The 25224-nt window shown below is 43.0% G+C and overlaps 1 protein-coding gene across 3 annotated transcripts; it reads left to right on the top strand.

The window, feature by feature from the left end:
- The first annotated feature begins 2293 nt into the window (after window positions 1-2293).
- On the top strand, window positions 2294-24808 carry slco4a1 (solute carrier organic anion transporter family, member 4A1). Of its 3 annotated transcripts, XM_084015192.1 has the most exons (13): window positions 2294-2412; window positions 16511-16744; window positions 16776-17607; window positions 18806-18896; window positions 19134-19255; window positions 19345-19456; window positions 20566-20720; window positions 21126-21396; window positions 22019-22181; window positions 23031-23206; window positions 23864-23928; window positions 24036-24184; window positions 24623-24808. In XM_084015192.1, exons 3-13 carry the CDS (start codon window positions 16806-16808, stop codon window positions 24791-24793), a joined length of 2277 nt encoding a protein of 758 aa, XP_083871318.1. In that variant the 5' UTR covers window positions 2294-2412; window positions 16511-16744; window positions 16776-16805; the 3' UTR covers window positions 24794-24808. The 3 variants fall into 3 exon arrangements, with proteins under 3 accessions (XP_083871318.1, XP_083871316.1, XP_083871317.1); XM_084015190.1 differs by having other exon boundaries at window positions 16511-17607; XM_084015191.1 differs by lacking the exon at window positions 2294-2412 and adding an exon at window positions 14754-14873 and having other exon boundaries at window positions 16511-17607.
- Window positions 24809-25224: the final 416 nt, after the last annotated feature.

The raw sequence follows: 25224 nt of genomic DNA on the forward strand, positions 1-25224 counted from the left end.
AGTTTTGTTCAGTAAAACAACGACAAGAAGGAAAATAGATGAGCAAAAAGATGACATGAAGTGTGCCACAAATATATTGGCACCCTCTAGTGGTGATAGATTGGAATTGCTGCCATTTCCAGTTGCAAGTAATACAAAGTACATACAGTCCTTGGATTGAGGGTGTAGTAGATATTGTTAAAGCATTTGATGATGATTGAAACTAGTGTATTTTGTGGGTTTTACTGTAGTTAAAATGCAAACAGACAGGTGTGAGGTGTCTGTAAAGGCATTATTGTGGGTGAAATTGTGCTCACGGATGGTTTGCTGTACAAACAAAGAACAGGAAATGAAAGCCACGAAACAGGCATGTCAGGTGAGTCCTGTGCTGCTGGTGAGCCTCCCTCAGGTACTCAGCCCTGGAGACGGCAGGCAGAACAACAGCAGAGTGTACCAAACAGAGAGGCCGTCACAAACGCCTCCATCGGAGAAGATTTCCCCAAAGCCCCTTTCCTTCACTTACACGCTTTTGGGAGCATGTGACCTGTGAAATACATCATAGGATAACTGCCTCCAAGGAGGTTGTGTTTTCAGCAGGATTGCATGTTCGATCATCCAGCCGACTGCTGACTTCACAGAGTCCTCCCACCTATTTGTTTTGCAGTAAATAAATCATCGTTATTTAGTGTCTCCAGACTATGAGTGTCTGACTGACATGTTGGCAGTTGAGACATAAGTGTCATTGTGCCTTTGTCATTGCTAAATTCAAAGCCCCTAAAAGAAGTTAGGGATGTGTTATTATGTGATTGGATCAGCAGTTAAATGTTGTTTCAGGCCACGGTCAAGCTACAAATCCTCTCATCAGTCATAGAGGTAACCTGTCTGTAGTCTGCTCAGCCCGACTCTTCAGCTCATTGGTCCAGAGATGATAGCACCACAGGGGGCGAACATCATTGGACAAGAGGATGGAGTTCAGTGAATCTTAGGTATAGGGGGTGATTTGTGCCCAACAAAAATCAGGAGACGAAGGTTAATAAAAAAAAAACCATCTGTTGTTAACAACATAATTTCTCCTGAGAAAGGGGAAAAAAACATTTGTCTGTTTTAACTACATTTTTCAATTTTGACAGTCAATATTTTAAATATTTGGGCCCCCATGAAAATCTTGCACTTAAGTTAAAATACAAATGCCAGAATATAAAAAATATATTTTCAAAATAAAAGTTCCACATTCAAAACTCAGGCTAAGTAAAACTACAAAGGTATAACGCCAGGTTCATCGCCTGAAATTGAATCATTTACCAGAATCAGATAATTTATATCATAAATCATCTTAATGCTCGTGGGATAAAGAGAATATAGACCAGATGTCGGGAACAGTAGATATGTCAATTCAATTGTCATGGACAGACAGTGTGTTGTATTGTATATTAGGGGCTGTGTCCACCAAAGCATGTTTCCCCACATGAAAACGCCAGGCTGGAAGCGCCTGAGAGCGGTTTGGAGGTGCAGTTTTTTTTCAGCTGAGAGATTTAGTTGCATCTGGTTTCTATGATACAGGATATCCACAGAAGTAAAAATGTCGGCATCAGGCGGAGTCCTTTCCCCGAACCGTGCTCTGGATGAAGCACGTAGGGAGAGAGGAGGGACCTGCCGGGCTATGTGAGGAAACATCCCGGTGAGTACCAGCTTCGGATCAACTTTATTATCCCACATGGGGAAATTTGTTTGGGCCGGTGCCTAAGACATTGTCATGTCATGTCTGAGGCAAGTCCACAGTAAAAACAATAACAACAACAATAGAATAACATACACAACATGATGACAATTTACTCATAATAAAACATGTGATCATATCCTTGTGGTAGACTGTGATGATGAAAAATATGAAAGGTAAATGTCTCCCTTTTGGTTTCAGATTTGTTTTTAATCATGGAAAACTATTACATTAAGGCAGTTTCATTTCAGGTGGGTTACATTGTATGGCAGACATTTATGGCCCCAGTTTTGATGCCTCTCTCTGTAAATCTTTATCTTAAATGTTGTTTGATGATGCAGAGTTTGAGGCCAGCTGGAAGTGGAAAGGGAAATACAGCCAGCTATAATACAATGGTGGGGGGAAGTAGCCAATGTAAATATGCATCATGGTCTTTTTTTTTACTCAATTTTATTAAATCATAATAATAACATGCATTTACTTATTTTTTTTACTTTATTTTTAGCCATATGACTTTCCCTGCTCTCTTCGGCGGCATCATTCACCCTCCATACAGTAGGGGCTTCCACCGCGATTACAACTCGCGTGCACCGAGAAGGGCGCTAACCCGACGTGGTGCAACGAGATCTTCCTCATTTTAGCGTCGACGCGCGAGACGCGGCTCGGGTGACAGAACGCGCGGCGAGAAAGACGAGGTGATGACGGAGCGCTTTAAGGTAAGCCATTGTTGTTATTTCACGTGCAACGCTGCTGCTGGTGTGAAGGGATGCGCTCGTGCGCGGCCGCTGCCCAGCATCAGCAGCGTGGAGCTCCTCATGCTGGATCACTCACGTCTACTGCGCGACCTGCAACATGTTTACCGCCACGCAGCTTCTCTCCGTCGTTTCCAGATGCTTTTTATTGTATTAAAAACGGTCTGTTCATCGGCAGCATCCGGCTGCATTAAGGCACGAGCTTTCTCTAATCCTCGCGCGCACATGCAACGCAGCGTGGAAATCATGTCATTTGTGGAGATGTCCGCAGTATTATCCAAAACAATGTGTGTTCACGGAATATATTATAAGCTTCCCGTGGCCTAGTGGACGAAAAGCAATAGCGTTAATCCCTGCCACATGCCTTTGATTTGCCAATCGCTTAAATCGATCACTCTCCTGTCGGCTACAGCGTTTATCCCTGTTCGCCAGTGACGGGGTCCCACAGCTGCTATGTAAACCCCTCATCGTGTGATGGTGTTCCTTTGACAGACGGTTACATTCAGCGGGAAAAATCTAGGGCTTCTTGCATCTGCTTCCTGAACAACACGTGTAAACCGCAGCCTGCAGGCCCAACATTACTTGCTGTAATCGGTCTGTTGCGTCGCAGTCGCACGCTTTGTTTCCGATCATGATGGTACGCGGCTCCACAGCGCGCTGATCCGGGAATTCCCTCACTGCAAGGAGCTATAGATCTCAGAGAGCCATCATAACCACCCTCATGATTTATACTCTGGAGAAAGCTATTATTATTCAGTTGGATTTATTGATGCCCACATATTGTGGTGGAGATATACATGGCTTTTACATTAATATTAAAGTGAATAAACTTGCATTGCTAAAGAGCCACCGTAAGACATAAACATAGTCCTTTGTAATGTGTTTTATTTCAGATAATAATAATAACAGCCCAACAAGATGTCCCAACCGTCCCCAACACTGTCCCAAATGTCCCAGGGAGGCAGAATTCTGCATACAATTTAGAAATATGTGCTTTTAATGTTTGCGTTGGGCCCCAAAAACACATAATACATTGCTGATGGGATGATGTTAGATTTTATTGAGGGCCGCGATAAGAAACACTCACAATCACAATAAGTTGATCATGGTGAATTTCTATTGATGGAATAATCGTAAATATCGTCAAGAGTGACTTAAATGCTGCCTGAGTGAAAAATAGAGCCAGTTTAACACACACACATACACACACACACACACACACACACACACACACATATATATATATATATATATATATATATATATATATGATAAAAAAAAACATTATACTTTATTTCTAAGGACACCTTGTGATTTATGAATATATATATATATATATATATATATATATATATATATATATATGATAAAAAACATTATACTTTATTTCTAAGGACACCTTGTGATTTATGAACATTTTACTACTATTTACTACTTTTTTTGCACTAAAAAAGGATGTTCACTAAAATAAAATGTTATGGGTGGCACAATGTTTTTTTCTCAGTAAAAGGTAAAATGATTCCAGTGTGTTTTATAAGTTTTAAGCATATTTTGATGATTATCAGGATAATATCATGAATCGCAATTATTTTGGCAGCAAAATCTCGACATGACATTTTCATATCGTCTCATGTCTATAGCAGATAACTGTAACCTGTTCAGGGATCAAACTTAATTTAATTTCTGCTCAAACTGTCCCGAGTAAAGGAAGCTCATGTGGTGTCGATACAAAAATGTCCTGACTGACCCCGCTCTCCCTTATTACAAAATATAACATCCTGATGTTGGATATGTTTGATATTTTCTTACACCCCTACTGTGTAGCGAACACACTAGCCGAGTCGGCTAGCTTTCATTGTTAGTGGCGGAGTCCGCCTTTCCCATGCTAGAATCAGATGACCTACATACGCATGAATGTTTCACAGGAAACAATGCAGCTTTAATGTTTGTGACTTTATACTAGCCTCATTGCTTCCTGTTTGCTCTCCTTGTGTTGTTTCAGATGTGTATTAAGTTACTTCTACACAGCGCTGCAACATTACCTCTTCTACCTCAGATTTTCATTAAGGTGCTCATCGGGATCACCAGTGGAAATGTTAGCTACAGCTGCCACAGCAGTCTGTGTATAGAGTAGGCCTTTTAGTTGTCACTTAGACGTGAGTGAGCGGTGAGAGGAGCATTCAGTTTCATGCATTTCATTTTTTTGGGATACTCTTCAAACATAAAAGTGAAAAGTTAATCCTCGATTCAGTCCGAAAACCAAGAGATGCGGATGGACTCAACGAAGATTAGAGGGCATTAAGTTTTTATTATGCCAAATCTCAAAATCCTTAAGATAAACACGAAAACCAGGATCTCATCTAAGATAAACTTACATTTGTCTTTTGAAGAAGAACTTAGACTTGTCTGATGAGATTGTTGGTGGAAACCTTTTTTGGACAAAAACGCCACCAGGGGATTTAAAAAGCTCAGCAGAAGAAGTTTCACATTATGATTCACTTGCACTTGTCATGTAAATTTGAAAGGCGAGCAAAAAAAACTCAACTCTCAGTTCACCTTCCATTGTTATTTTGGTGTGCTAGAGGTTATTGCATTTCCAACGTTTATTTAATAGGTCACACTTCCGCCAACGCCGTTGTGTTACACGTCACACTCTCTCTGGTTCCACAAAACCAGGATGCTTTTTTAAAAGGATGCCGCAAACCAAATGTCCGTTTAAACGGTGTGATTGCAGCGTATTGAGGGGTCTTCTTTCTGTATGTATGTATATTGTTAACTTTAAAATAGTGTGAGTTACTCCGAGTCCTCCTGACTCCTGCTGAAACAATGGGCACCGTTGCTTGATGTGCTCATTGCAATGTTTCAGGTGTGTCAATCACCTGACTGAAACTAAGAATCATTGTATACCCAGATACAGGGCCGGCTCTACCTAATTTTGTGCCCTAGGCGAGATTGCTCTCCGGTGCCCCCCCCCCCCCCCCCCCCCCACACACACACACACACACGAATTACACCAGCCAAATGAACAATCACACATGTTTAATTTGAACAACAACGGCAAACAGCAAAAAATGAGGGCGACTGGGAATAGAAAATCATTTTTATTTTCATTGTTTTAACCGCCTATATCGCCTATGCCAAGAGCCGGCCCTGCCCAGATAGGAGCGGGTACTCTTCAAGAAGTCTGCCATGTTGCAACGCCATGTTTCTACAGTAGCACAGGAGAACGGACAAACCAAACACATTTCCGTTTTTGCGTCCACCACCCTAGTTTTCTTCGACATGCTTGGCACACGGGAGAAGATTAATTTACTTGCAACCTCACCACCTTGATGCCACATGCCATTTAATGCTGCATACTGGATCATTAAGTATGTTAATGCTGCAGCCGTAGACCGTAGGGGATCTAGTCGTCATGACGTCACCTATTGGTTTGTGGACTACAGTTTTGAAACCCCGGTTTTGTCGCCATCTTGGATATTTTATTTGGGCTGCGGAGGAGTGACAGGTGGATCTGATGAACACTTGAGCGGCACCCCGAGCAGCAACCTTACTGGATCTGGATCCATCTGGTTTCTGCTGTGAAGCTGTTAACAAAGTTAGCTTCATAATTCAAGGCCAACTTTACAGCGTTCAACAAGTGTTGAAGTATCTTAGAAGCTAATTGAATTGGTAGTGTGTTATCCACAGTTGCGAGGCAGTGGTATCGACACATTTTCTCACACTTCTTTTTGTAAACAAAGGAGTCGCCCCCTGATGGCCAGCAGAGAGAATGCACGTTAAAGGCACTTCTAATGTTGGCTTCACTTTTCAGATCCGTCTGCAGCATAATGATACTCTCAAAATGTATCTCATATGTGTTCAGGTCACAGAGGCAGCATGGTTCTGATTATGAGTCATAGTCACTGTCCCTTTCCGGATATTACTATGGTGAGATCCAGCTGGCAGACAGGGGTGGTGATAAAGGTCACCAGGGGCAGCCATTGGTTATCAACTGGTGTTGTGAATGTCAAGGAATTACTGAGACTGTGTGTGAGTGTGTATGACCAATTACATTACTGACTAATGTAAAATGTCACTAAATGAGGCTTAATATTAGAGAAACACTGCATTCCAGTTGAACTGAACACCGTTCTTATGACTTATTACCAGTTGGCTGTTCAGTGTTCATTGTTTCCTTTACAGTCTGAGGTACAATTATGCTGTACACTTTTTCATTATCATAAAAGTCATTGTTTGCAACGGTACACTGCACCTCACTTAAGTCAGAGCGTGTCTCTCTGTGTGTGTGGGCTGTCACAGTAATGACTCAGCACTTCCTGTCAAGCCATAAGAGACCTAACGGTACCCTCATCAAAGGTTAAACTTCACCGAGGCATCCGTCATCTGTCGACAGAGGTGTATTATATCCCACTGATTGTGAGTCTTGTGCCATGCTCTATCACTGTGGTGATGATCACTGTGCAGAACTAATGCCGTTTAATTTGAAAAGATTTTCTGACCCAGTTCACAGAAGCAGATGGATCCAGACAGAGCAGGATCAAGGACTCTCAAACGCTCCACATGCAGTGTCCTGCACTAAAGTGGCGATGCACTTGTTTAGTGTTAACGTAGCTAGCTTTACTGTCTGTTGACCTATTAGTCTTTGCATTGTTTCATCCGCCAAGTCAGGGCCTGTTGCAGTGCAGCAAGCTGGGTTCAAATCGGTTTCATCGGCCTCATTCAGTCGTGCTGAAATCATTTGACAAATACATTAAGAACCATTATTCAAAAACAAAGACCCTCCCTCTTATATTACAAAATATATTCATGGAAGTCACTCTAAAGCTCATTTCCCACCCAAGTAAATGAAGGATGTTGAACTGGCCTTTGTGGGTTTTTTTCTGGTCAGAAGGGTTTGTTAAAATATTATTATGGTTACTTCCTTTGATTTTTAATACTGAATTACTTATTCACTCGTTCAAACAGAGTTAGTGACTGTTGGAACAAGAGAAAGACTTAACAGAGACAGTTGTAATGTTCCTGTTGTGTTTGAATTAAGTGTGTTTATAACTGTAGATACAATAACTGTTACTCTCTGTTATCTGGTGGCTTTAAAGAGAGCATATTAACTGTTTTGTACATTAAGAAATTATAATAAATGTCTACATCCCTGTTGATTTGATGTATCATATATTCACTTCAACGCCCCTGAAACAGGATGTTAAGGATGTAGCGAATCCACTCAGGTCATGTTTGCATCACTGCTGATCAGAAACAATTCATGTGACTACTGCTGGGTCACTTGTCTAAGCTTGTAACTTTTCCATCTGAAGACAAAAGCCAGATGTTTGTGCTGTAAGTGGGTTTTCTTGTTCAGTCCGAAAGAGAGCCAAATTCCCGACATAATGACATATTCTGAGTTCCCCATGTAACTCAGTGGAACCCTCGACATTCCCTTGGAACCCTCTTTCATTTATTTTAGGTGGGAAATAGTCTATATTAAAGGGCAGCTCAAAACAAATACTAAATACACAACATTAATTAGGCTTTTAAAAACGCTTCTTATCTAGACATTTGGAGTGAACCAAACGGAATGCTCTGACGTTTAGTTCTCTTCCAGAGTTGGAAATTAATAACAGACAGTTATTTGCTTTATTAAACATTTGGAAAATCGTAGCTCTGACTGTTCATCATGACCTGACCCACATATAACACTTGTACGACCCCTTATTACAGCGTAGTTGAGACTGATTTCACCCAACACAACAAAATCGAGAAAGAGGGGGGAAAAAATGTAATGGAAAGTATGCAACAAGTCGATGTGACGAAGAGCGAGAGCGATGCAGATGAGTTTCAACAGGACGGAAACGGTCACGCGGCTGTCATTTGGTCATGCGGAATAATGTTAGAGATAGGAGGCGACTACCTGGAAAGAGTGATTTAGTGACTCGCCAACATCCTGTCTAGACTACAGAGCTGCATTAACCATGCACCTCTGAGATCAGCGTTTCTTACTGCGCTCCACACGTCTTCCCGTTCATAATCATGTTCTTTAATGACTCTTCGCTGTTTTCCTTCTCTGGTGGCCTTTATTTACCTCTTACCCGCCATCATTCCTTGAAAGTCAGAGGTGCTGTGAGGTTAAGTGCAGCTTCAGGCGCAGCAGATGGTCGGGGCACCAAGCTTTGCTCTCGAGGTCTCAACCTCACATGCACAAGGATGTCTCCTCTTGAACGAGTTTCCCTATCAGACGACGACGTCTGGATTATGAGCTCCTTATTGGCTGGCTCGTAGGGCAGGGGATGATGCGTGGGTCTACCTCTGCGTCTTGTTTTACTTCTTCCAACACACAGGAGGTCAAGATACCACATTCAAACATCAACTTTGTCTCATGCATCATTTATAGAATACGCCAAACATATGATATGTAAATGATGTTTGGACAAACTTAAAAATAATGACATGCTAAATAGGTTGACACATGGCCGGGTTACTGAGCTGCTGTGCCTCCAGTAACCCTATTCCCTCCCTCTCAATGGTATTCCTATATAAATAGATTACACACTCGGAGCGTTTTTGTTTGGTATGTTTTCTGTGAAACCACTCAGTGAAGTACATCATCGTTGATTACCTCATATTTTTTCCCAGAGTGATCCACTGGAAGGAGCGTGACTCTAACTGTGAACGGGGTTAGCCCCGAAGTTAGCACAACTCCAACTCAGCTCAAATGTAATCTTACTTTTCACTTTTAAACTAAGCATTAATCTGTCAACATTCTCATTGACGGTTAACAGGTTAATTATGTGTATGAGTGTATGATTTGGCAGCATAGTGGTGATGTTGCAGACCACCGATCAAACTATAAAATATGAATATCAGCCTCTAATGATCGTTGTCCGATTGATCGAAGCACCTTTAGGCTGTTAATGTTTCCATGTCCTCCATCTTATTTTAGCATGTTGGCATGCTAACATTTTCTCATGAGTCATACAGTTTGGCAAAATGCTAAGTATTTTCTTATTCCAGCTTGTCAAATGTGATAATTACTTGATTTTTTCTCTTTTATATAATTGTTAGCTGAGCATCTTTTATTTGTGGACTGGTCGGACAAAAAACATTTTGCAGGCTTTACTTCGGGGCTCTGACAGGTTATACAGCTCTTATCTACGATCACACTGCATGGACTCACTTCCTCACAACAATCACCTGATACGTGTATTTTTAAACCAGGAAATGTTATATATGTATGAAAAATGGTATGTAAATGTTGAGCAAGCCAGCGTATCTGTATCTGTTTTGTCATTTTGTTTTTGTGGCATCATAAAAAAGAATGGAGAGCAGAGAAAGAGCAGCAGACAGTAGAGATACTTATTTTTGACAGAGGTGAGGGTTAGATGAGCAGTGCTGCCTGTTGCCTGTGGGGTTAGTTGATGTTTGCTCTCTAATCTGCAGCCAAGCAGAAGACCATTATTGGGTCAGTGCTTACTTTGTCCCCTCCCATAAATTCCCCACAGTGACAGTGGGGCCCGGAGGGTTGGATTACACTGCCCTACTGTAAGATGAGCGACTAGATTGCTGGGAGCACTGGAACAAACGTCACCAGGTAAATGGTTGAGTGTGAGAGGCTGCGAGGGCTTGATGAGACAGCACGTGTCACGTTACTTTGGTGACACACAAACATCTACTATTGTGGTGTGATATAGCCCATTTCAAGTGATGTTCCATATTAACACTTAAATGTTAATGTTTCTGTGTAAATGTAATATGCCGCTCATGTGTCATCCTGTTTCTTTGTTTTTTAATTCCTCCGGGCTTCCCCCCGCTATGATTTGTGGGTAATTCCCTCAGGTAAAGTCTGCAGAAATGTGGATTTTTGGCAAAAATTGTTGTTTGAGAGAGAACCCTGATCCACATGACTGTAGGACAGCCTTAACCCTCAGAGTTTGCGTGAACACGCTTCAAAGTTTCTGTGAGTGTGGAAGTTCTGGCCGTTGTGCACCTTCAACAAGGTGGAGGTGGTGCTGAAAGATTTTGAAAGATTTCTACCATCCTGAATACACCAAAAAGACACAGAACTCAGAAAAAAGATGCTGGTTGCAGCTCTTTGTGTCCATGCTGTTGCAAACGTGCTCTCTCTTCATTTAGAAAACATTTAAAAAGTTAAACAAATCTACTTTTCCAAGTCCAGACAGGGGAGACGATCAGAGCACATATTCCTAGTAGGTTGGTATCAAGACTGTGATTATCTCCTCTCCTTCCAACAATGGTTAGATATATGTGGTATTAGCCTCCCATCATGCATGGGTCAACAAGGACAAACACACAATGCTCCAATGCTGGAGTGTAATTTAGGCTTTCTGCTCTTCTAATTGAAGGTTCAAAGAGCTGGTTCCTGGAATAACATCAGTGCTGGGTTCAAACAGGTTTACTTGTTCTCACAGTTGACTTCCTGAATCACAGCTTCAATCATCTCACAAGATCTCCGTTACCATTTTTTTTTGCCAGATAGTTTTTAAATAACCTTCCCAACAGATTTCACTTCATTATAGTGACCTCTTGTAGCAGTGTGGTGTCTTGTACATGGTGTGATTGACTGCTAAAATCTATTGTTTCGTCCATGTGTATTAACCACATGAGAGGCTTCCCCTTGATATTTCAAAAGCCTTTGTTTACCACAGAGGAGGAAAGACTCCCAGTCCAAAGCAAATACGTTTCTGCTGTGAAGATAAAGGGCCCGGTAGATAGGGCAGAGCCTGGTGCTTATTAATATTACAACTCCCCGCTCTGATCTCACTTTGAAGACAGAAATAAAAAGGGCGAGATAGAGAATTAGATAGGACTGAAATAAAAAAAAATAACCCAGTGAGAGCTTTTCAATTTCTGCTTTGTTTGGTTCATAAGCAGCCAGGAACAGAAAAACAAACAGGGGGGTTTTACGTCAACCATAGTGCATTGTTAACAGAGTGCCCCGGTTCAAAAACTCTCCCACCTCTGCTCATAGCTTCACCTGATAGTGATCCACTAATAGTGAGGGGAGGGGCCCTTGCCTCTTAAAAACCTGCTCACAATCACTCACCTCAAGAATTCCTTCAAATCTTGATAAAACTTTATACTGGTGATTTCACCTCTGTCCCCACTGAGGACGGGAGTCTTACTTCCATCCATCAACCAGTCAATTAAATATAATACGATTTTAATTGGGTTGTAAGTTCTGGCTTCCCTCCCGAACCTTATTACTCGTACTTATCATGAGCGATCAGCTGAATAGACAGCAGCTCACAGCAGCAGGGCTGAATAGTCCTATTCATTTTCTGTTGTTCAGAAAGCAGCTTTGCTTGTCGGGACCCTCTGGTGTTCTGTGCTCTGTGATGATCATGCTGAATAATGTGTTGGGGTAGTTTGCCACCAGCTACCTTTTAATTTCATCTGTTAAAAACTGCAGTTATTGGTTATTCGTAAAGGAGCCGTGGCAACACGTTCTCACTCCCAACCAGTGGCACCTTGGAGGCAAACTATAAATAGAATTGCACAGTGAACACCGAAATTTGCTGTGCACCTCCGAAACGTTCACTCATACATACACACTTTATAAATGACATAAAAATAGACAAAGAAGGAGATAAGAGATGTGCAAGTAAAAGTTGCTAAAGTGAGCGCATAGTAAAAAGTGAGAAAAAGTGTATTGCACAGTTGGTTGGGAGCTATATTTAAAACAGTATTGCACAGAGAAAAAAAGGTACAGTAATGCAGTTTCAACCAGTTGTAGGCATTATTGCACAATTTGGACAATGAAGACAGCTGCTGCGTGTATCCACGCTGCCTCTGTCAACGTACCCTGCTAATGTCACGCAGAGCTGCGGCCTCTAGTGGTTGTAATGTATGATGGGTGAAAAGGAAGTCGGGGGTTAAAAGTATGAAGAGAGACAAAGGGGCCCTAGTTTCGTAGACCAGGCGCAGTCAGCGCGCAGCGCACCTGCGACACGCCGACGGGGTGTGTCCGCCTGGACTTTGCAAGTTTCGTGCACCGCGCAGGCTCGCGCAGGCACGCCTCCCGTCACTCCCACCCGCGCAAGTGGGAAAGAGGGAGGAGAAGAAGGCGTGAGTGGGAGATGAGGAGGAGACGAGGCGTGGACTGGGATTAACACAGCCGATTCAGATCTTCACCAATCAAATGAGCTCCTCTCCTCACCTTTAATGCGCCAGGTGAGGTTCAGTGCAGGTTTCGTCACTTGACAACCCAATGACAGAAGCAGCGCCGCCGCTCCCACCACGCGCTGTGCGTGCGTATAGTCATAATAATTATAATGCCGATATTGTATCACTATAGAAATTGTAGGCACATTTTAGGCATGTCTATCACAAAACAGGGCGAGAACCCGGTGATTGCATGAGCCGGCCGGGCCATTCATCATCATCACCGTCTTCATCATCTGCGCTCCACAGCTGCACCGGATTCCCCGTCCAACACCATAAAGGCGGGACATTGGGACCTTGCGTGCTGCTCAGACCAGCTGCAGCCCCAACTCCGGTTCCAGCTTGGGGCAAAGTTGCACGACTCTCCACGAACAACAGGCTGCCGCGCAAGACCTCAGACCAGTCACGAGCTGCTGTATTTTTTTTTTAAAGATTTTTTCAGGCATAGACGCATTTTATTAGCAGTGGATAGATATGAAAAACAGGAGAGAGAGAGGGAGATGTTTTGGTCCGAGAGGCTGAGTTTCCGTTAGGCGTGCAATCCGCCTTTGATCTGACGTCAGATGTGACGGGACAATCTATAAAGATATAAATTCACGTGTTGATTCAATTAGTTGCATTAAATAGTGTTTGTTGTGATTATTTATTGCATTTAAATGTGCCTGGAACTGTGGAAACCTGCCTGTGAGGTCTTGGTGACGTGTGCGCACTGCGCGCCCGTCAGCCAAACTGCCACTCCGCCATTTCGCCTTACGCCAAGAGTACACCAGGTTGGAGCTGGCGAGCTTTCGGCGAAGTCTCGGCGAGGCTTTTTGCCACGAAACTTCCGCTGCACCAAGCTGAATCTGTGACGCCTCCCCCTGCTGTGCCGCCACACCCATCTTGGCGCAGGCGATCCACCAAACTGCCAAACTGACCGTGCGCAAGGCTGCGCCATGAAACTAGGGCCCAAAGTCTTCATTGACGGGAGGTCGGGTTGGATGGGTCAAACAAAAACAAGACTTTCACCCAGGAGGCCGCTATTTGTGTCCCGTGTGAAACATGTTGAGTTACCTTAACGCCATGTACTTAACTGAAGTCACATGCTTAAAATATTGACGTAGCAAATGTACTTAGTTTAATTTTGCATTGATTTTTTTAACCACATGTTGAAGTCTATTGGACCCCTGCACACTGAAAATGATGCTTAAGGGAAACCCAGTGTTGTAAGTGGACATAGACATGTTGTCCGTAGCAAATATTAGCTGTCCTAACACGTAGTCTGTTTCCCAAAGGGAAAATGTGCCACTTTTTATGTGGATGTCCAATCATTGCAAAGAAATAGATTCCCCAGCTGGGGCTGTATTGTAGCTGATCTCTACTGCTGCGGCCGTGCCAGCAGTACCTGATCCAGAATGCAGTGCACGCAAGCATTTTGCTACATTTGAAATATAAATAAAGTAAACTCGTAAACTGTCAATGAAGGGCGATTAGAATCGAGCTGAAATGACATTTGAGGAGCGTCTATCTTCCCTATCATGACATATTTCAGAGTGAAATGGTACATAACGAGCTCATGACCTTCTCTATGCAGTTAGAAATCTCAAATTGACTGATGGATGATGTCATGATATTATTGGTTGAACATTTATGTTTTTCTTTCAAACAAAAATTGATTCTTTGTCATTTGTCTGCTTTTGTTGTTCAATGGGTGCACAACATACTCAGAATATATTTTTGCCTTGTTAACTCTTTGTAAAACACACTTTCTCCATTTTGTGTTACGGAAGAGAACAACAATAGCCTAGTGTACTGACCGGAACAGATTACAATTTAAATATTTATTTCCCCCCAGATTAGCACATTTGAATGAAAAGTGACAGCCATAATACCAAAGCAGATTTTCTTTTAACCTGCTTTGGAGCTGTGTGTGGAAAAGAGGGAAGTACAAGTTATCAAACACCACAGTTTACCTCCAGCAGGAGGCAGCAGAGCTCGTCCGGTATCAGATAGCAGTTATACTCGGGTGGATTATGTGGATCAGGGGGGCACTTCCCTCCCTCCGGGACTCCACTGATGGGGCGTGTGAATGTGCGGATGTGCTGCCTCAGCGCTGGACTATAAGAGGCTTTGAGAGACGGGCTTAGGACCTGGCATGGACACGCTCTGACTCTCCATCTTTATGTCCCCTCTCTCTTCCACTCCATCTCTGTCTAATTGTTTCATTTAAATGTCACCAGAACTGTTGATTATCGTAAGCTGGAATGGAGGTAGGAGGCTAAATGGAGCATATTCATAATTTGATTTATTTCTGTATCTTAAGAGGTTGTTGAATTAGAATTGTTGTGGGCGATTATGTTGTATAAATGCAGGCTGCTAGTTAATATAATCTTATTTCCAGCCTGAATGCTGCATTTAATATGTGGTTTTAAATAATGTGGATATACATAGGCTAGTGCAACCTGAAAGCAATCGTTATGCCTATGTTATATTTTAATGTTTATAAACTAAAAGTTTACGACACTGACGTTTAGTCTTGCAATGTCTAAGTTTTAAAAAAACGTCATTTGATTTTTCTTTTGTTTGAACATGATTCAGTAGAGAGTAACCAGTCGCACCTGTGTGCTGCTTTATGAAGTTTGTATATCAGCAAACATGCTCACTGGGTCAGTACTCTTGCTTTCTACTTCTCCTTTAAGTTGTTGACGTTGTTACAGTTTCACAGTCGTTCACTTTCATGGATTGTTATGGTCAGGTTATGTGAGACAAACATTTTAAAATACTGTTGAGATTACCAGAAGGTTAATAAATCAATGTTTTAAGGGACACAGCGTGCAAATGGCTGTCAAGTTGTATCTGGTATGAGAGGATACATGATGTAAACAAATGTCTATTCTGTTGTTATAAGCATGTAGCAACATCAGCCATACTCCTGGGTAAAGGAACTTTATTTGAATAATCATATTTTAATCTGCAATGATGCAGCATGTATGCATTGATAAAGGGGTTTCAATGTATTATTATATGAGTATATTTTGCAGTAGAAATGTGGTTATATCTCACTAATTTTAAGCTCTAAATTAAGCTTTAACATACAGTTATGTTGGTGTGAATGAAAGCTGTGATCTGTATTTGTGCTTGCTGGAGCAGAAGGTACATCTTGCTGTTAGCCTGGGACTAAGGGAGCTGTTAACCCAGGGCTCTGGGGACTGTTAGTCTGGAGCTAAGGGGATTGTTAGTCTGGGGTTAAGGATGCTGCTAGCCCAGGACTAAGGGAGCTGTTAGTTAAGAGTTAAAAGTGCCGTTAGCCCAGGGTTAAGGGGACCGTTAGCCCAGGATTAAGGGGACCGTTAGTCCAGGATTAAGGGGACCGTTAGTCCAGGGTTAAGGGGGCCGTTAGTCCAGGGTTAAGGGGGCCGTTAGTCCAGGATTAAGGGGACCGTTAGTCCAGGGTTAAGGGGACCGTTAGTCCAGGGTTAAGGGGGACAACTTTAGCCCAGAGTTTATTTCCCTGCTCCACAGCTAGCACCAAGTTTCCAGGGTTGTCCCCTGAAAATCAAGTAAGCTTGATGCTAAATGCCAGTCTAAAACAGGGATAACGTAAACAGTGTGATTGTTTGAAATTCTAGAATGTTAACGTTTAACCCAGGACTCAGAGGACTCTAGTGCTAATCTGAGTTTAATTCTGGGGTAATAATCTCTGTTTGAAAGTAAAAGCCTAGGCTATGCAGTATGACAAGTATTGTTCTCAAGTAAAAACTCCTTTTTAACTTGGTGATGTATCTTATCAACTGTCACCATTCAGATTTGTATGCATCATCCATTCATGCAATCATTGAAAGCTTTGGCTCCTTTGAACCGATTTCTTCACTTATTAAATCTCTCTTTCTCTCTCTGCTCTCCACAGGATGCCATTACTCGATGTCAGTATGAAGCAGTCTTTACAACCCTGTACAGATAGGTAAACAAGAGCACCTGGAGAACACTGTGGACGCATGGAGCACATGACACAGGCCAAGAATAGATCATTAAAGAGACAAGCCTGACCGAGATCCTGAACACGACGCATTCACCTCGAGCCTCGGCCGATTCATGTTTCCTTTTTCTACGCTGTAAAGATTTCACTCTTTCTCCCCAGTTCGTATACCTAGTCTACCCTCCTTCTGAGCCAGAGGACACTCACAGTGCCCCTCAGAGGGGAAATGCCCGTCTTGCTCAATGCCGACGCCTCCTTCAGCTCCAAGCAGGAGCTCCTGGACCTTCAGGACTGCCCTCTGAGTGTGGGCCCCTCTCTGGACACCCCCAGCCCCCCAGACTCCCAGACAGGCAGCCCATTAGGCTCAAGCCCCGGCAGCCCCGGAGCCGACGGCCCCGTTCGACCCCACATTTTTACTGGGGCTTCCACACCGGGGCAGCTGTATGGGGTGGGAACAAGACCCCATCCAGACTCGGATAAGCTATGTGGCTGGGGGGCTCTGACGCCGAAAGCCATCCAGCTTTTCAACACCCCTCGTTGGGTGCTGTTCTTCCTTTGCGTGGCCTCTTTCCTCCAGGGGATGATAATCAATGGCTTCATCAACACGGTGGTCACCTCCATCGAGAGGCGCTTCGACCTGCGCAGCTACCAGGCTGGCCTCATCGCCAGCTCCTACGACATCGCCGCCTGCGTCTGCCTGGCCTTCGTCAGCTACTTCGGCGGGACGGGACACAAGCCTCGCTGGCTGGGTTGGGGGGTGCTGATCATGGCGCTTGGTTCGCTGGTGTTTGCCTTGCCTCACTTCACCACTCCCCCTTACCAGGTCAGCCTGACCGAGCGAACAATTATGTGCTCCGACAACCGTACCAGCCCGTGTCAGGACAAGGAGGGCGGAGGGTTGTCCAGCTATCGTTTTGTGTTCATGCTGGGCCAGTTTCTACACGGTGTGGGTGCTACGCCTCTCTACACGTTAGGGGTCACATACCTGGATGAGAACGTCAAGTCCAACTATGCACCTGTTTATATTGGTGAGTTATTCATTGGGCTCAGCATGTTGCTGCTTTGTATGAAGTAGTAATCGCAGACTATGAGCACAATTTTCTCATTTTCTGTCTAATGACACTTTATAATGAGTCTAATTAGCCATCCAGAAACCAATCACAGTACTGCTGTTCTGATGTACTTCTATCAGGAGAATTGGATGCAGATGAATGGGCTTATTGTGTTGAAATGACCAAATCTGCCCTCTGTGCGCACACACACACACACACACACACACACACTAGGGGTGTGAATCTTTGGCTTCACAGCGATTCGATTAACGACACAGTAGTTGGCGATTTGATTCAATGGCAATTTATTTTTGCAATGATTCGATTCTGTAAACCACGATTCGATTCAGTAACTTGTAACAAAAATTCTATATCCATGAAATAAACATGGAATAATGCGAGTGAGACTATCTGTTTTCTTCTGAAAGGTGAAAAATAACATATTTATTCTATAAAAAAGTAGTCCTGCATAATATTTTATGCTGAATACAAAAATGTAATTAAACATTGCTCAGTTATGTTTAACATTTTTCAATAGACTACATGCTGGATGGGGAGAGAGTGTCTTAAACGTATTAAAACATTAAGCATAATTAAGAATCAGGATTCATACAATTAAACACATTAATATCGATTATTGGTGAAGCCAAAACGATTCATTCTATTTATTTATTTTAGCAGATCGATTTAATTGAATCTATAGGACTGACAATCGATTCATCGATGCATCGAATGAATCGTTACACCTCATACACACACACACACACACACACACACACACACACACACACACATGAAAGGTTATTTGGTTAGCACATCCAACTTGTCATGGTATTCATCATTGTGTTGCCATCAACAGAAACCGAGTGCCAGCCCTGTCATTATGACTGTCTGGGTTTCTAGTCATCAGCCATCTTCACCATCATTATGCATCATTAAGCCCATTTCGCATACCAAGCACAGTGTAAACTACTCAAGGAAGCGCACCCGCCGAAATACACAAACATATGCACAGTCTATGACATCTAGTCCCTTTTTTTTCTCATGAAACATTACCTTTGTGGACACAGTGTGAAGAACAATGGGGCCCTTTTAACCTGTAGGAAACAGGAAGTAGACACTGTACTGACACACCCATGGTCTGGTTCTGTGCCTGTGCTCTCTCTCTCCCCAGGGATCTTCTACACAGCGGCCATTGTGGGTCCGGCAGCAGGCTACTTGCTGGGGGGATACTTCCTCAACATTTACTCCGAGATCCACCTGACGTGAGTCTGCTTTGGATGGCAGAATGGATTAGAATGGACTAGAATACACCAGAATGAACATATAGTATATAAGAATAGAACAGACCAGAATAGAGTAGACTGGGGTATTTTAAAATAGAGTATAATAATACAAAATATACTTGAATAGAATATCATAGAAAAGAACAGACAGGCGTATGTATAATATAATAGAACACACTAAAACATTTTTTTGTGTGTGTGCGTGTGCCGTCACAGGACAGAGATGACTCCAGAGAACCCTCTGTGGGTCGGGGCTTGGTGGATCGGCTTCCTGATAGGAGGAGCAGCAGCTCTACTGGTAGCATTCCCCATCCTGGGCTACCCACGACAGCTACCGGGTAACACACAGACACACACACACACGTGCACACACTCGTCTTGCAACACTAGACACCCAGTGTTGGTAAAACCTTGTAACTTCCTGCAGGTTCTCAGGACTACGTGGCCATGCGGGTGTCTGAGGCCCACCAGCTCAAGGACGGAAGCCACACCACAGCATCAGACCCTCAGTTTGGCAAATCAGTCAAAGACATGCCAAGGTAGTGCACTTACTTCCATAAGGGTTAGGACGAGGACAGGAAGCTTAACGAATGTAACTATGGGATTCCGACAACTCTGTTCACCTGCTGTCTCACAATTACTAAAAAAACTCCTGAGCTGCCTGTATGCTCAGGAGCTGGCCTACAGCTAAGCGTTTCATTAATTTATGTGAAGAAAAGTAAATGAAATTGGTATTTTTAAAATTGGTATTATTATTAGATAGAAAATAGAAACGTTTTCAAAAATATCACATGAAGACCTGAACACAACCTGGCAGTGTTTGTTATATCCTTAGAGTATGGAGATGCTCTTAACGTAATGGCAAGGAGTGGGAACATTTTTTTAATGCTAATAATGCACGTCTATTAGTGCTGTTACGGTATCAAAAAGGATGAAAGGAAGACTCAAATTATGAGGTATCAGCAATAATTTCTTCCTTTTTATATACCAAATAAAACCATCACCAACCAAACATTTTAGGATTTCTGCTGACATATATTCATTATTTTACAGAGAAAAGCAGCTCAAAAGGATAATGTTGTATCGAAAATGTCCCCATTTTTAAACGGTCATAAATTAAATCAATGTTTTGCTTCAGGGATGCGCTGACATTTCCTGTGTAATCCTGTCCAGGATGACCCTGACTATGACAATGTCAAATCTGAAATCATTTCACCGTCCCGCTCCAAACTAGATTGTAAAATTGGCAGCTGTCATTTCTCATTGGAGTTTAATGCAGGATGTTGGCTAGCCAGAACCGCCATTCATGTCTTTAAACGAAAGACGTGCCGGAACAAAATACAAGCTCTATTTAGACGGGCGCGATACGACTCACAGTTAGAGCCCTGCCTCTTTTCACTTCACAACTGTGTTTACTATGAGCTCGGCAACCCAGAGTACGTCTGCTTTGGAGCACTTGGGATTACGCGGTCAGAGTACGCCGATAATCACGGCATGTTATGTAACATGACGATGTGTCTTTGGATCCAGTGTTTATCTGTATTAGGAGCGTCTCCAGGCGGGCGAGATTAGAGCCGCTTGGTTTAATTAAAAAGGGAGCTAAAGTTTAGCCGTCGCCCTTCACTCTATGCTCTCTTTCTGTCTCCAGGTCTGTGCTGCTCCTCTTGAAGAATCCCACCTTCCTGTTCCTGTGTCTGGCTGGGGCTACGGAGGCCACGCTCATCGCTGGCATGTCCACCTTCGGTCCAAAGTTCTTGGAGTCCCAGTTCAGCCTCAGTGCATCTGAAGCTGCCACATGGTTCGGTGAGTGACTGACAGGGAGGTAAAACTCATGCAACAAATGATGCCAAGACAGACTATTGCTATCCTCTTTAATTCCATTGACCTTATATTTCCATGCCATCCTCTACAATACTGTGATAGACTGGTTACCTGTCTGTCTCTACATGTCAGCCCTGTGATAGACTGGTTACCTGTCTGTCTCTACATGTCAGCCCTGTGATAGACTGGTTACCTGTCTGTCTCTACATGTCAGCCCTGTGATAGACTGGTTACTTGTCCAGGGTGTACTCTGCCTTCGCCCAATGTCTGCTGGGTTCACCTCCAGCCCCCCAGCGAACCTGAATACAGGATAAGCAGTAGACGATGGATGGATGGATGGACATTAGATTAGGAGGACTAACTGTGCCGTTCTTCTCCCCCTCCCAGGGTACATGGTGGTACCAGCTGGAGGCGGCGGCACCTTCCTGGGGGGCTACATCGTGAAGAGATTAAACCTGCGCTGTCGAGGCATAATCCGTTTCTGCATGATGTGTGCGATGGTCAGTCTGTTGGCCATCTTCATCTTCCTCGTCCACTGCCCCAACGTGCCCATGGCCGGCGTCACCGCATCATACCAGTACGATCTGAGGGAGAAACAGCAACTGGACCAGTATAAAGAGCTGTATGACACGCCCAGCAAGCTGCGCTTCAAAAACAGGTGAGCGGGATTTATATGATGGCGCCTAATGTTAGTTTTTCTTTGTGTTTTGACTAAAATGTATTAGTTTTAGTTACATGTTTGACTTTTGTTTCAGAAAAGATACAACAATATTACTTTCACTAATATATTCCTTTGGTCGTTCCCACCAACAGCCTGTAAGTAACATTGATGTTACACCCACAGCCCTTTATAAAGTTGTGTTAGCTTTGGTGTTAACGTTAGCTTATCATTTTGACAATTTTAGAAATGTGCAGGCCTTGTTTATGTGATTTGTCCATGCTGTGTCTAATTTTCAGTGGGATTGTAGAGGAAATTATGAGATCAATCTTTTATTTGTTTCCCTGCTAAACCGGTAACTTTAGCAAGCATTGCATTGCTAAGGATGTGTGTTTCTGCAGATGTATCAAGACTTTCAGTTATGGTAATAATTAATCTGGAAGAAAAGTTTTCATCATTGTTTGCATTAACACAGCAGGTGGGGCTCACAGTTGTCCTTTTGTTAGTCCTTTATACATAACACTCGCGTTTGAATCGGGGCTGAATTGAACGTGATTGGAAGTGCTCATCTAACATTTCATTTCAGTAATTATTTTCGTCTTCCTCTACCTCGTGTCTGCAGCTCTTCGTTAGAGGAGAACCTGACAGTGGGCTGTAATGCAGGCTGTAGCTGTGTCAGGGAGCTCTACAACCCGGTGTGTGGGGCCGACGGAGTGATGTATTACTCCCCCTGCCACGCTGGCTGCAGCTCCATCAACCACACTGAACTCTCCACAGGCAAACAGGTACGGCACACACACTGGCCCTGTCATTTGGCCCTGACTAGAGGGGGATTACACTTGATTTACTTTGATCTGATGACATTTGGGCACTCAAGTGCAATGAAGGAAGAAAGTGCCAAATACAGGGGACAGCAGCTCCCATATATCCTCCAGTATGCTGAAGCTTTCCCTCTTGTAAAAAAAATACTTACCTCTGGGTCTCAAGATGTTTTTCATAAACTTCACAACCCAAGGTGTCAAGATGCAACGGTGCATTCAGATTGATTAAATGCAGCTCTAGTCATTTACATTATCAGCGTTAGTATAAACTGCAGTGTTACCACAATTCTACACCTCCTCTGTCAACTAAAGACAACATTTAAATTTCCACAGCAGGGTTCTCAAGGCCAGTATGTTGGAGGCAGTGTGGTCAACCAATAGCAAACTACTTTCATATAGTTTGGGCCTGCTCTCTAATCCATCCATATTGGCAGGAGATTGACAATGAAATTAAAAGCCTTTTTGACATGGAAGTCAATAACTCTTTTGTCACATTAAATCTGATCAAAATCCTGGAAAAACACATGGCCCAGGATGAATATATCTTATTCATAGTACTTTTGGTTGCAAGCAAGAAAGCCATCACACGGAAGAGGCTGCAGGCAACCCCGCCATCAAAGGACGACTGGATCACAGTTGTCCAAGATGTTTCATTATAATAAAGGCGAGGGGGATGTTTCCACTGTCCAAAACTATGACCATGCTTACATCGTCATCGAGGGGAAATCACAGTGGAATAAAAACATTTTTTACCCATTCTGCCATAAGAGCTATTATTGTTAATGGTTAAAACATGTGTCTGTGTGTTTTAAGGTGTACTCTGGTTGTAGCTGTGTGGTGGGTAATGTGTCCTGGGGTGAGGAGGGGTTCGCTCTGACAGGGAAGTGTGGCAGCTCCTGCCACCACATGCCAGCCTTCCTCTCCTTCCTCTTCATCATCATCTCCTTCACCTTCCTCTGTAGCATCCCAGCACTCACCGCCACGCTCAGGTGAGTGGCCACAGTGAAACCTGAGTCATACTTCCTACTCACTGCATTGCTGTAGAGCAGTCAGTGGGACTGATATTAACTTTATTACACATACACAGCTGGTGAAAAATACTTTGTGTGCACACACACACACACACACACACACACACACACTGTGAATGACTTGATATTTTCTGATATTATTAGCCTTCAACCTAAATGCTAGTCCACTAAATCCTATGGTGGAAAGTGTTCACACTGATACAATCCATCCTCGGTTTCACCTCTGGCCAATGCAGTGTTTTTAACTTCCAATAATAGCAACATAATGTTTGTTTAATTTGAGGACAATGTATTATTCTTATCCAACCAGAAGAAATGCTTTGAAAGTCCTTTTTATAATATTCTTAGTAGATGTGAAGAAATGAGTGACCATGTCAACTCCGCTGGCCACTATAGAATCATCAATTTTAATAATGTATTTTTCTTTGAAGAACAAAAAATGACCAATGTTAAGTTAAAAAAAAATGTAATCTAACCATTTGACAGTATCTCCCCAGATCGCCGGATGCCCCGCTAGATCATCATAGCACTGTCGTAGCTGAAGAATATATACATTTATATCATAGTGAACTTGGAGATGCTTTATCCATATCTGACCATCTGTGTTCTGTGTAGGTGTGTGCCAGACAGCCAAAGATCCTTTGGACTAGGAATCCAGTGGATTGTGGTGCGCACACTTGGTAAGTCACTAAGTTTACTTTTTATTTTTCTCCTGAATGACAACCCAGTCACTTACTTCTCTCCACACAGAGATCACAATCTTATCTGTGCTGCTGTTCCCCCACAGGTGGTATACCAGGACCCATAGCGTTCGGCTCTGTCATTGACATCTCCTGCTTACTGTGGCAGGACAAGTGTGGAGAGCAGGGCTCCTGCTACCTCTATCAAAACTCAGCCATGAGCCAGTACACACTAGTAGCTGGTATCATCTATAAGGTAAAACCGACACTCAGGGTAACAGGACATTTACTTTAGGGCCTTACTTTTTGTACTTCGAAAAATATGGAGATTTAAGATGGAAATGAATCGAGGATTTAGATTATTAGCCATAATGTTGTAAGCATTAAAGGTAGACTTACCATAAGCTGTATGATTGTGAAAGGATGTATATATATATATATATATATATATGTTTTTTTCCATTTTTTTGTTGTTCCTCTGAATCAAATGTTTTATGGTGACGAGTCATCTCATAACTGCTTGACTTAGTTGCAGGTTTAAAACTCTTTATAAGAATGTGTCTAAAAATGTCAGTGGAGTGAATGAATCGGAATTTCCCTCCTGGCTGGAGGCCTGTTTTATACAATTTATCTGGATTTTTGACGTTCCCTCCTCACTACTATCACCCCCCCCCCCCCCTTCTTTTTTGTTTAGGTTTTGGGGACAATCTTTTTCCTGTTAGCCAGCATCCTGTACCAGCCTCCTCCTGAGTCGCCTCAGAGCAGCTGTGAGAGCACCGACCATGGAGCAGGAGACATGAGCGACCTGCCTGTCAAAGACCTGCCTGAAGACGGCGTCATCGTCAACCTACACGCTAGGTTATGACGAGACCCCCCCGACTGCTGAGTCCCGTCTGACTGTGTGTGTGTTTGTGTGCGTGTAGATGTGAATGTGTGTTTGGGTGGTGAATGGGGGGGGTTCTTCCTTTATACCAACAGCCTTCTCTCAGCCATAATGACGCCAACCCTAACATACACATGCATGCATGACGAAACATTCAATCAAACAGACTAAGATTACTGTAATACACGCACACAAACAGGATGCCTTCATGCACATCACACACAAAGCATACAACCTTCTAAAGTACATGATGACTTCCAACCTGCTGCTCTCTTGGAAGAACATCTCGCTGTGACGACACGTGTGTGTATCTGTTTTTACACAAGCATTTCTACCGATATCTCAATGCTGTGTTGAATCAGTTCGAATGACATTTTAGAATGTAAGTCTGATGACATTTATGTTCCATATTT

This window comes from Eutrigla gurnardus, assembly GCF_963514095.1.
Source record: "Eutrigla gurnardus genome assembly, chromosome: 8".
Lineage (NCBI taxonomy): Eukaryota > Metazoa > Chordata > Actinopteri > Perciformes > Triglidae > Eutrigla > Eutrigla gurnardus.